Source organism: Aquarana catesbeiana, linkage group LG03 (genome assembly GCF_042186555.1).
Source record: "Aquarana catesbeiana isolate 2022-GZ linkage group LG03, ASM4218655v1, whole genome shotgun sequence".
In the NCBI taxonomy this organism is placed as follows: Eukaryota; Metazoa; Chordata; class Amphibia; order Anura; family Ranidae; genus Aquarana; species Aquarana catesbeiana.
The window spans coordinates 540,531,717-540,545,514 of NC_133326.1; the positions used below are offsets into that span (position 1 = coordinate 540,531,717).

General features: G+C 46.2%; 1 protein-coding gene across 1 annotated transcript in view; it reads left to right on the plus strand.

Annotated features, from left to right (window-relative positions):
- The first annotated feature begins 2,213 nt into the window (after positions 1-2,213).
- ETNK1 (ethanolamine kinase 1) overlaps positions 2,214-13,798 on the plus strand; it is a 66,876-nt gene continuing 55,291 nt past the window's right edge. The window contains exon 1 of the mRNA XM_073621451.1: positions 2,214-2,674. Coding sequence (XP_073477552.1) covers positions 2,525-2,674 — 150 coding nt within the window. The 5' untranslated portion in view covers positions 2,214-2,524. The remainder of the gene's footprint in view (positions 2,675-13,798) is intronic.

A 13,798-nucleotide genomic window follows, 5' to 3' on the forward strand; every position in this document is an offset into this window, starting at 1 on the left:
CAATAAGCGTATATTGATTGGTTTGCGCAAAAGTTATACCGTCTACAAAATAGGGGATAGATTTATAGCATTTTTATTTATCTATTTATTTATTTTTACTAGTAATGGCGGCGACCTGCGATTTTTATCGGGACTGCGACATTATGGCAGACACAGCGGACACTTTTGACACATTTTTGGGACCATTGGCATTTATACAGTGATCAGTGCAATAAAAATGCACTGATTACTGTAAAAATGTCACTGGCAGGGAAGGGGTTAACACTAGGGGGCGATCGAGGGGTTAAGTGTGTTCCCTCAGTGTGTTTCTAACTGTAGGGGGGAGGGAACTGACCTAGAGGAAATGACAGATCGTGGTTCCTAGCTATTCGGAACACACGATCTGTCACTCCTCAAGGAACAGAAAAGGGATTTGTGTGTTTACATACACACGTCCCTGTTCTGCCTCTCCTGCCCACGATCGCTCGTGGGCGGCGGTTATCACGACCATTGCCCATGAGCATCGGCACCCCCCCAGTACAGCGGGCCTGTGCGCCTGCTATCCCGATCCCGTGAGCCGACGTATAGCAACGACAGTTCGCGCTGACCTGCCGCAGTATAATGACGGTGGCCGTTCGGCAAGCGGTTTGATTGAATTGTCATGTTTGCTTTTGTTTTTCAAAAAATTGCTAAAAAAAGTATCAAAAACCATCTTTTTTTGGGCGGGCACGGGTGCGGGGGGGGGGGGGGTATGGCCCAGAATGGCAGTTTGGAAATGTGGTCACCCTATGGGTAAGGCCTCACTCAGCCTCTGACTGACTCTGCGGATATGACGTCACTGGTTGCTAGACACGAGGTGGGGCGGCCCTAGTAACCAGTTTGGCAATCGTTTATCAGGGTGGCTGTGTGTCCTTATTTCATTCCGGGACACTGTATTGTCCCGGAATGAAGGTGCCCGGGACACAAATATGAATTGAGGGACAATCCCGGGCGATCCGGGACACGTGGGCACCTTATGTGGTACCCCAGTGACACACCCGGGTGATATATTATGGTATATATGGTACCCCAGGGACAGAATGTATGATATATTATGGTATATATGGTACCCCAGTGACAGGCCTGGATGATATATTATGGTATATGTTGTACCCCAGTGACACTCCTGGGTGATATATTATGGTATATATGGTACCCCAGTGACAGGCCTGGATGATATATTATGGTATATATGGTACCTTAGTGACAGGATGGGTGATATATTATGGTATATGTTGTACCCCAGTGACACACCTGGGTGATATATTATGGTATATATGGTACCCCAGTGACAGGCCTGGATGATATATTATGGTATATATGGTACCCCAGTGACAGGCCTGGATGATATATTATGGTATATGTTGTACCCCAGTGACAGGCCTGGATGATATATTATGGTATATGTTGTACCCCAGTGACACACCTGGGTGATATATTATGGTATATGTTGTACCCCAGTGACAGGCCTGGATGATATATTATGGTATATGTTGTACCCCAGTGACACACCTGGGTGATATATTATGGTATATGTTGTACCCCAGTGACAGGCCTGGATGATATATTATGGTATATATGGTACCCCAGTGACAGGCCTGGATGATATATTATGGTATATATGGTACCCCAGTGACAGGCCTGGATGATATATTATGGTATATATGGTACCCCAGTGACAGGCCTGGATGTAATATTATGGTATATGTGGTACCCCAGTGACAGGATGGGTGATATATTATGGTATATATGGTACCCCAGTGACAGACTTGCGTGAAATACCCTGTCACTGGGGATAACCCAGTGACAGGGTGGGTGATATATTATGGTATATGTGGTACCCCAGTGACAGACCTGAGAGATATATTGATGTATTGTGGTATCTACGGTAACCAAGAGACAGGCCTCTTAGATATTCCATTGTATTACGGTATATATGTTAGACAAGTGACAGGTCTGGGTGTTATTCCAGTGTGACAAGCGTGTGTTATATTGTAGTGTATTATGGTGTTGACGGTAGTCAGTGACAAGCCTGAGTTCTAGTCCAGTATATTATATTATATAAGGTACTCCGGTGACAAGCGCTCTAAGCTGCCGGCCGGGTGACGGCACAGTCACCTGTTCCGGCGTTCCTAGGCTATTACACTTAACGCTTCCTCTTGGGGCGCGCCTTCAGTAGGCGGGGCGGTGACGTCAGGGATCAGGCGACAGTAGAGTGTCAGTGGGGGAGTGGCGGTGGAATTTTCCATCCTGACAGGAGAGGCGCCGACTCAGACCGGCGAAAGAACGTTAGATAGACGGTCACTGAGCTGTACGGAGCTGTGAGAGAACCAGAGAAGTACCGAGCGAGGAGAGAACCGGAACCCGAACCCACTCCAGCAGCCCGCTCTGCCCTCACCTAGGCCTCCCCGGATTTCCCTCAGACAGTCCCCCCAGGACGGGCGGTGCGGTGTGCGGGCGGTTCGGACGGGCTCTCCTGGCCGGCTGTTTCCCTCGTCCTCCGCTCATGGCCAATTACATCCATCTTCCCCCGGGCTCCCCCGAGGTGCCCCGCCTGGATGTCACCGTGCTGGAGGTGACCGGCTACCGAGAGGGGGCCATGGTACTGCTCAAGGATCTGCGACCGCACTGGAGGCCCGAGGACGTCACCACACAGGTCAGCATCTACCCACCTACGTACTGGGGTACTTGTCTGTAAGGGACTCCACACAGGGGACAACTCGCCTACATAGCGGGGTACCTACCTACAGGGGCACAACCCACCTACATATTGGGATACCTACCTACAGGGGGCATTACATAGGAGATAACCCACCTACATAGCGGGATACCTACTTACAGGGGGCACTACACAGGGCAGAACCCAACTACATACTGAGTTATTTACCTAAAGGGGGCTTCACACAGAGGAGAATGTATTTAGATAGTGGGCTACCTACCTACATTGGGCACCACACAGGAGCAAACCCACCTAAATAGCAGGCTACCTACCTACAGGTGGGCACCATACAAGAGGGAGCCCACCAACTTAGCAGAGTACCTTCCTACAGGGCACTACACATGAGAACACCTGCATAGCGGGATACCTACCTATAGGGGGCACTACACATGACACAAACCACCTACCTACTGGGGTACCTACTGATAGGGGGTGCCACACAGGAGAGAACCTACATAGTGGTGTACCTACCTATAGGGGGCACTGCACAGGGCAGAACCCATATACATACCGGGGTACTTACCTACAGGAGCACCACACAAGAGAAACCCTACCTACATAGTGGGGTACCTGCTGACAGGGGGCACTACTTAAGGCACAACCCAACTACATACTGGGATACCTACCTACAGGGGCCACTACAAAGAGGGGAACCCACCAACTTAGCGGAGTACCTCCCTACAGTGGGACACCACACATGAGATTACACACCTACATATCTGGGTACCTACCTACAGTGGGGACCACACAGGAGAGAACCCACCTACATACTGGGTACCTCCCTGCGTGGGGCACCACACAGGAGAGAACCCAGCTGCATAGTAGGGTACCTAACTATAGGGGACACTACACAGGGCACAACCCATCTACATACTGGGGTACCTACTGATAGGGGACAACACACAGGAGATACCCACTACAAAGTGGTGTAACTACCTGTAAGGGGCACTGCAGAGAGCAGAACCTACCTACATAACGGGGTACCTACCTACAGGAGCATCACACAGAAGAGACTCCACCTACATACTTGACTACTTACCTAAACAGGGCTCCACACTGGAGAGAACCTACCTACATTAGTGGGGTACCTGTCTACAGGGGGCATTAGATAAGGTACAACCTAACTACATACTGGGGTACTACACAGAGGAGAATCCACCAACTTAGTGGAGTACCTACCTACAGGGGGAAGCCACACATCAGAGAACCCACCAACTTAATAGAGTGCCTACCTACAGGGGGCACTACAGAGTCAACGTAACCTACATAATGGGATACCTACCTACAGGGGCATTACACAGGAGAGATCCCACCTAAATAGTGGGCTTCCTACCTAAAATGAGAGATCCTATCAGCTTAATGGAGTAACTACTTACAGGGGGCACCGCACAGGAGAGAATCCACTTACCTAGCTGGCTAACTACCTCTGGGGCGCCCCACACAGACAACCCATCTATATAGCTGGGTACTTACCTACAGGAGGTACCACACAGGAGAGAACCAACCTACATAGCGATGTACTTGTCTACAGGGGGCACTATGCAGATGAAAACCTACTGGGCTACCTACCTACAGAAGGCACCACACAGATGAGAACCTACTGGGGTACCCACCTACAGGAGCACTACACAGGAGAGCCCCTCCTAGAGTTTGGTGGGCACTTACCACTGTTTCCTGGGACAACTAAAGTGGTTACCTAACTACAATGAGTACTTACCTGCTGGGGGAGGGGAAGCACTGCACAGGTGAGTATCTACTGGAGGAACTTCATAGGTGCCTTCCCCATGGCATTACACAGATGCGTAGTTAGGAAAGGGTTCTGAATAAGTACCTACAGTATTACCTACTGAATGGCTGCTACACAACAATAAGGCTACTACCTGGGGAAGGTGGAAGCAATCCACAGGTAACTACTGTAATAATATCATATGATACCTGCAGGGGGGAAGGGGTAGTACACCTCATAGGTACCTACTCACCTGTCGCCATTAATTATTAATGGCACTACAAATGCAGGAAGCAAACACGTGACAAATGTGCCAAAAAGTTTGTTGAAAAACGTGCAAACCAGAACGTGGCAAAACGCTCCATGAGTGACTTTATGTTGCAGGGTAACCCATTAAAATTAATGGTCTGCACTATGTGTCCATGCAAAAAAAAGATGGGGGTTCTGTGGGTCTGTGTGTGTGTGTGTGTGGGGGGGGGTTCTAGGGGTGAAAAAAATGGGGGTTGTAGGGGGGGTTCTGGAGGGTGCAGGAGATTAGGGGGGGGTTCTAGGGGTGCAAGAGATGAGAGGGACTTCTTGGGGTGCAAAAGATGGAGGGTGATTTTGGAGGTGCAGGGGTGGAAGTTTGGGGGGGGGGGGATTCTAGGGGGTGCACTAACCCTGGGGCTTCTGGACCCGTTTACACATATTTTGCAGTGATTGTGGGGATGCTCCAAACTGCATAGCTGAGGTGTTCTCAGAATGTGAGGTGCTGCCACAGGCCAGTAGTGGGGATGGGCTGTGTATTACCTGCTGTACATGAGAGCTGTCCCCGGCAGTGAGACAAGACAGCTCCTTCTATATACACACAGAGTGGACTGTGACGGTTTTCTACTAGATCAGTGATGGCGAACCTTGGCACCCCAGATGTTTTGGAACTACATTTCCCATGATTCTCAAGCACTCTGCAGTGTAGTTGAGCATCGTGGGAAATGTAGTTCCAAAACATCTGGGGTGCCAAGGTTCACCATCACTGTACAAGATCTTCTATCGCAGCTCCACACAACTGCTGTCTGCTCTGTGCATGTATCCGGCTCATGCCATTGTGTAGATGAGTCTTGTAGGCACGGTCAGGTTGAGTTGTCTCCCTGTGAGGCAATTGTTGTCATAACTGACACATGTTCAACCTAAGTAATGGCAGTGTAAGAGCAGCTCTGTGTTGTGGAATGAAGATAAGACTTTTTTAGTCAGCAGGAGTCCATAGGTCAGGAGTTGCAGCGCAGTCATGTATATGGTGCTGGAGATCCTGAGCCGTGTCACCTCTCTGCTCATCTATTTCCTTTCCCTTTTCTTCTCTCCCAGGACTTATCATCACTCTGCAAACACCGGCGTCTTCAATCACACATAATATTCTCCCCCTTTGATGATCATTTTCTCCATGCAGCCTTTCCATTCTATCTGCATGTTTTTATTTATTTTTTATTCTTTCTGCGGCATGAGAAAACTGGAACTGGTTGGAGCAGTGTAAGGAGTTTAGCGTGTAATGAACACACATTTAGGTAGCAGTGCTGCTATAGCAGTCTGTTAGTGGTTTATTTTATTTTCCTCTCCAGGCCTGGAAATATATAAGTTTTGAAACTAGTGATATTCTCAGTTGCTATGGACAGCACGTACGTTTAGGGCATATTCCGATCAATGCGTTGTACTAATGCTCAGCAAAATGCATATCATGGTGTGGCGCACTGCACTGTGTTAAAAAGAATTGATGCATGTGCATTCTTTGGCTACATTGTTGTACGTTTGCAGTGTATTCAAAATTAATAGGCTGCTTTCATACAACACATGTTAACGCATGACAAAATGTGCATTGATGGGTTTTTGCTAACACACGTTAATGCTCCAAGCATCAGGGCATACTGTACGGCGAGCATAATGCACTTCCTTTAGTCAATACAATGACCCAGGAAGAGTTTGTGCACATCCTTTTAAGCATTTAGGAGGAATCCTAGCAGGCTGTAGCAGATAATTGTTCAATCCGGTGTTCACTGGACATAGTCCTTCATCGTGAATGAGGCGGTGTTGCTAAGACTTTTTTGCAGTGAATTGGTAGTCTTGCACAAAATGTTGGCTAGACCCACAAAATCGATCGCAGGTAGAGTTTGAAGCTTTAAACCTCTACCTCATCGCTCTAAACCTAATCCCTAAAATCTCATATAGGCTTTAACATGTTAATGGAATTTTAAAAGTTATTTTTGATATTTAAAGCATATGCCAAGGCAAAGAGAAAAAAAAACAAAATTTCATACAACTCTAGAAAACATGCAGAATTCCCTTTCAACACACAAGTACAGATTGTTGATGTGCCAGAAATATAGTATACTCCTTACTTCCTCTTTGACATGCAACATAACTCTGATTTCCTAAGCACATTATGTGAGCCCTTTAAAGCTTCATTTTTATTTTATTTTTCTTATAATAACAAACATTGGATGGTGTTCCACAGAGCAGCCCTGATCCTCTTCTTCCAGTCCCCCCCCCCCCCCCCCCCCCCAGTGCTCTAGGTCCTCTTCAGCAAGTGCCCCATGGAAACCCGCTTTCCATGGGGGCACCTATGCATGCTTGCTCCTGAGCTACCCTTTCTGCATCTATTGACACAGAGCGGGTGGCTGGGCCCTGCTCAGCACAGCATTTGATTGACATTGCCATTGGCTCTCGCTGCTATCAGTCTGCCCAGGGAGGAAGGAAACATCGGCGAGAACCGTTGCTCTCGTGGACATCGCTGGATTGGATCAGGCTCAAGTAAGTATAAGAAGGAGGGCTGGGGGGGGGGGGGGGTTGCAGCACAGGTTTTTCACCTGAAGTTGCAGAATTTCAAAGCTGCAGGTCAGTGTGGTTTCAGGTGGAGCTTGCCTGACATCTATGCAGTTTCATGCACAGATGTCTATGGAAGTCGCACCTGAAATCGCAAAAAATTAGTGCAGAAAGCTTCCTCAAATCGGTGCAGCACCACAAAGTCAAAGTCGCACCGATTTGAACAGTTCCATTGCTGACAATAGGTGCAACCTGTCATCCACTTTGGAACTGTCAAATCACATGACAATTAGCACCAGTGTAAACAGGTTTAAGGTGAAAAACCATATGGCTTTAGAACCACTTGCCGGCCGCCTACCACAGATGTACTGCGGCAGGTTGGTTATATTGCACTAAATGATGTACCTGTACGTCATTTCGTACAATAGACACTGGGGGCGCATGCTGATTGGACAGAGGGGGAGCCAATCAGTGGGTCTGGTGGACCTGATGTCCACTGGCCACCCGCGATAGTTCCAGAGCGAGGCAGAACAGCGATCTGCCTATGTAAACAAGGCAGATCGCTGTTCTGACAGGGGAGAAGATAGAGATCTTGTGTTCCTGCTAAGCAGGAACACAGATCTGTCTTCATCCAGTCACACAAATCCCCACACAGTTAGCAAGCACCCTCTAGGGGCACACTTAACCCTTTGATCGTCCCTTATGTTAATCCCTTCTCTGCCAGTGTCATTAGTACAGTAACAGTGCATATTTTTAGCACTGATCACTAGAATGTCACTAGTTCCCAAAAAAGTGTCAGGTGTCTGATTTGTCTGCCACAATGTTGCAGTCCCGCTAAAAATTGCTGATGAATGCCATTAGCAGTAAAAAAAATAAATAGAAGAAAAATGCCCAAAAATCCCATAGTTTGTAGACGCAATAACTTTTGAACAAATCAATATACGCTTATTTTGATTATTTTTACTAAAAATATGTAGCAGAATGCATATTGGCCTAAATTGATGAAGAAATTCATTTTTTTTTTTATTGGATTTGTATTATAGCAGAAAGTAAAACCTTTATTTTTTTTTCAAAATTGACGCTATTTTATTTATAGCGCAAAACATAAAAACCGCAGAGGTGATCAAATACCACCAAAATAAAGCTCTATTTGTGGGGGAAAAAAGGACATAAATTTTATTTGGGTACAGCGTGACATGACTGTGCAATTGTCAGTTAAAGTAATGCAGTGCCGTGTCGCAAAAAATGGCCTGGTCATTAACCCTTTCATGACTAAGCCTATTTTTGAAATTTGGTGTTTACAAGTTAAAATCCGTATTTTTTGCTAGAAAATTACTTAGAACCCCCAAACATTATATATATTTTTTTAGCAGAGAATCTAGAGAATAAAATGGCGATTGTTGCAATATTTTTTATCACACGGTATTTGTGCAGCGGTGTTTTAAACGCAAATTTTTGGAAAAGTGACATTTTCATGAATTTTAAAAAATCCAAACAGTAAAGTTACCCCAATTTTTTTGTATAATGTGAAAGATGATGTTACGCCGAGTAAATAGATACCGAACATGTCACCCTTTATAATTGCACGCACTCGTGGAATGGCGACGAACTACGGTACCTTTGAATTTCCATAGGCGACGATTTAAACATTTTTTACGGTTACCAGGTTTGAGCTACAGAGGAGGTCTAGGGCTAGAATTATTGCTCTCGCTCTGACGATCGCGGCGATACCTCACATGTCTGGTTTGAACACCGTTTACATATGCGGGCGCGACTTCCGTATGCGTTTTCTTCGCTGCGCGAGCTCGCGGGGACAGGGGCACTTTAAAATTTTTTTTTTTTTTTTTTTTTTTTTTTTAGTTTTATTGCTGTCACAAGCAATGTAAACATCCCTTGTGACAGTAATAGGTGGTGACAGGTACTCTTTATGGAGGGATCGGGGGGTCTAAAAGACCCCCCATCCCTCCTTTACACTTCAAAGTATTCAGATCGCCGAAAACGGCGATTCTGAATACTGTGTACTTTTTTAAATTCGGCGCCATTGGCAGCCGAGTAAACGGGAAGTGACGTCATGTCGTCGCTTCCGCGTTTACAACAAGAAGGCTGGAACGAAGCCGCTCGCAGCTTCGTTCCAGCCCGCCCCCAGCCGCCGAAGGCAGCCGAACGGACACCGGGTCTCCCGGTAACAGCGGCGGGAGGGGGGGATGTCCCCTCCCGCTCCTCCGGTATAACAGCCGAGCGGCTTTTAGCCGCATCGGTTGCTATACACGGGTAGCCGATCGTCCGCTGTAAGCAACGGTACCGGGATGATGCCTGCAGCTGCGGGCATCATCCCGGTATAACCCCGGAAAGCCGAGTACGCATATCTGCGTACGGTCGGCGGGAAGGGGTAAAGGCCGAATTTTTATTTTTTTTTGCAATACTCACCTGAGGTCCCTCTCTGTCCAGCGATATCCAGGAGTGTCTCAGCCATCTCAGATTCTCCTTCCTGATTGCCCGAGACACGGAAGCTGCGACATTGGATCCGCTGCTGTCAGTTAGCCAATCAGGGGAGAGGGGGGGGGGCCGGGTCAGGGCTCAGTGTCTGAACACATGGAGCTGTGACTCAGCTCAGGTTCCCCCAAAGCAAGCTGCTTGTTGTGGGGGCACTGAACAGGAGGGAGGGACCTGAGAAGAGGAGGATCGGGGCTGCTCTGTGCAAAACCACTGCAGCAGAGCAGGTAAGTATAACATGTTTGTTATTTTTATAGGGGGAAAAAACAAAAGAGCCTTTACAATCCCTTTTAAAGGGGGTAAAACCTTTCGGGGCTGAAGTGGTTAAGGTGATTAACAGAGGGACGGTGCGGCTCTCGTTCTGGGTGGGCGTCATATGACGGTGCCCAGAACGGCCAGTCCCGCCTATCGGTGCCTACCAGTGCTTATCTGTTCTGCATATCAGTGCAGCATATTGATGCCTCCTCATCAGTGCAGTCTCATCAGCGCCCATCAGTGAAGGAGAAAAATTACTTATTTACAAAATTTACTGACAGAAGCTAAAACTTATTTTTTTTTTTTTTCAAAATTGGCAGTCTTTTTTTCTAGTAAAAAAAACAGTGATTAAATACCACCAAAAGAAAGCTCTATTTGTGTGAAAAAATATATGAAAATTTAGTTTGGGTACAATGTTGCATGACCATGCAATTGTCATTCAAAGTGCGACAGCGCTGAAAGCTGAAAAATGGCCTGGGCAGGAAGGGGGTGAAAGTGCCCTGTAGGCAAGTGGTTATGGTTAAATGTGTTTTAATTTTAAAATAAACATGATATACTTACCTGCGCTGTGTGAAATGGTTTTTCAAACCTCCTCTTCTCTTGTCCCCTGTGGTACTCTCATCTCCTTTTTTCGGTACACTACCATAGAAAGCCAATAAACGAAAAAAAAAAGTATGCACTGCCACTTCAAAAGTGCTGAAAATAACTTTAAATGTAGCACAGCTGCTGCAAACACCCAGTGTGAATTTACCACCAAATATACAAAACAAAATCAAATATCACTGCTTTTACCTTTAAAGCGTTTATTACCCCAATTTTATCTCATTGCATTCACGCACTTCATGTGAAGTCCCACCCTCGTTGCTCTCCCCACTTTGACCAATATATAAAAAAAGGTCCTTTTCCTTTAAAGCATGTTATACAGCACTGTGCTTGTGCTGTGTCATTTGGCCCCAAGTATCACCTGAAATACCTGGCTGATCCTGCCAGTTTCTGCCCTCCCCTCTGTAACCTGACCACGGTTTATAATAGCTCCTGAGCCCTGACACTGTGGTCAGTTTACGTGCCTCAGTCATCCGCAGCTCTCCGGGGGGGGGGGGCTTGAGATTGAGCCTGCATGTCTGCCCCCATAGCAAGCTGTTTGCTTTGGGGCAGACGGAGAAGAGTGGACTGCACCAGCAGAGCACCCTATTTTGAGGGGGTTTGGGGCCACTTTAAGCACAGGGCAGGCAAGTAGAACATGTTTGTTTTAAATTAAAAAAAAAAAAAAACACCTTTACAAACGCTTTCATATAACTTTGCATCTCTGTCTTGTCTAAACAATATTGTATATCCTGTCTTGACAATGTTCATACTTACAAAGTAAGATTTTTAGGGCTCTATTCACACTTGTACATCAAAGTTGCATGACAAGTCGCACACCATATTTTCCAGTGAGTACTGTTCATATTTATGGGACTTTGGTGTGACATTGATGCGACTTGAGGGCCATAGACTTCAATGTTAAAGGGTAACTCCACTTTAGTGGGAAAAAGCTAGATAGAGATGTAAGTGCGACAAGTCATATTGTAATTTGAATGTTATTAAAAAATTACCTTTCCTTTTCAATCTGCAGTGCTGTCATTTTCTGTAAAATGCAATTCAATATGGCTGCCTGGAGGTGTTCTATACACAGAATGCCGCCCCCCCCCCCGAAACATAATTTTCTGCTTGTGTGATTGGCTCACTGATTTTTCCAGAAGTCTATACTAAGACCTCTTTCACACTGAGGTGTTTTTCAGGCACTTTTGGGATAAAAAAAAGCGTCTGAAAAAACGGCTCCCCTGCAGTCTCAGTGTGAAAGCCCAAGTGCTTTCACACTGAAGCGATGCGCTGGCAGGATGTTAAAAAAAAAAACTCCTGCAAGCAGCATCTTTGGAGTGGTGTATACGTCCCTCCTAAAGCGCCCCTGCCCGTTAAAATGAATAGGCAGCGCCGCCGCTGCACAAATGTCAGTTAAAGCGACGCAGTGCCATATTGCAAAAAATGGCCTGGTCAGGAAGGGGGTAAATTCTTCTGGGGCAGAAGTGGTTAAGCTTGTGTAGCCTACCAAGTATTGAACAACTGTATAAAAATACTGAGTTTTTTTCTTGGTAGGGTTTCTCTTCTCGCATCTACCACTGTTTGACCACTTTATTTGATTGTGTTCATATTTTTTTTCCCTCTGATTTGCATGTCACAAAAGTCTTCCTGAAAATGAAGGGAAATTTGTGCACTGAGGAGAATGAAGGCTGCCGGTGCTGACTTCTCTTTAAGAATGCAAGGTGCCTTGCTGTCATGCTGATCCAGTAACTTCAATAAATTAATAAATTGTTACTGACCTGGAAGATATATACACGTGGGGTCTTGTCCAAGTGGCGGAAAAGGCATTGGAGTCATTGTATCGGCCAGTCAGAAGGAGAGCAGGAAATGCTACCTTGGCATTAAAGGAGAAGTCCAGGAAAAACCTGTCTCAGGCTAAACCTGCTCTGTGCCACATTCTAAACCTAATCTAGCTAACCCTGTATAGCAAAAATCACTGTACTTGCCTAACCTACAGCCGATCTGGTCCCAGCATCAGCTGTCAGCCACAGTTTCGCTGTGTAGGCGTGTGCAGGAGAGGCATCCGACAACGGAAGCTCCTTAGTAAGTCTATGGGTGAGGTTACTTCCTATTCATTTCACAGTTGTCAGTCCTCTCCTGCAGACAGCACCTGCTGCTGGAGACCAGCCTGGATCGGGTGCAGAATAGGTACGTACAGCAAGTTTTGCTTTACAGGGTTAGATTAGGCTTAGAATGTGGTACAGAGCAGGTTTAGCGTGCATTTTTCCTGGACTTTTTTAATCTTGGCAAAAGGTTTCAGTGTGTGTAAAAAAAAAAAAAAAAAGCACCCAGTAATATAAATAGCAAGTCTGCCTTTTAATTAACTTTTGCTGCCACTGCATTTTGGGAGTGTTTTTTTTGTTTGTTTTTTTTTATTTTGCACCTGAAAAATGCCTCCCCTGCCAGACCCAATGTAAAAACCAGAGGGCTTTCACACTGGGGTGCTGTGCTGGCAGGACCTTAAAAAAAAGTCCTGCAAGCAGCATCTTTGGGGCGGTGGAGGAGCGGTGTATACACTGCTCCTCCACTGCCCCTGCCCATTGAAGCGAGTGGGCGGAGCCCTAAAATGATAGTAAATGCTTCCCGCGGCTCAGTGTAAAAGGGCTCTAAAGCAAAGATCCAGCTTTTCATATACTTTACCAAGCTGTCCCAAATGAACTATAGCCCTCACGAACATGTGAGGCTGCTGGATGTGCTGTATAAACTGTATGTAGCTGAGGCCACATACAACATACTGCAGTGTTCTGGGTTCGAGCCGAGGCTTCCTGTCTCATACCTGGAACACAGTAGTCTATCACAGTGGCGCTCAGCCATTCTGAGAAAGCAATGTATTCTAGCGATGAATACAAAGCTTCCTCTGATTGACAGAGGTTGTAACATCATCAGCCTGACTCATTCATTGCTAAAATACACTGCTTTCTCTGAATGGCTGAGTGCCACTATGGTAGACTCTAATGTGTTCCTGGAAGTCTCGACTTGAACCTGGAACAAAGTGCAGTATGCAGCTACATACAGATTATACCGCACATCCAGCGGCCTTGCATGTTGGTGAGGGACATAGTTCGTAGTTACAAACTATGTAAAGTAAGAAAAGGTAGAGTTCAGCTTTAACATTCATTTAATGCACTCAAACACAATATACTACCCAGTTTGGTAACATATAAAAGGAGAGATTG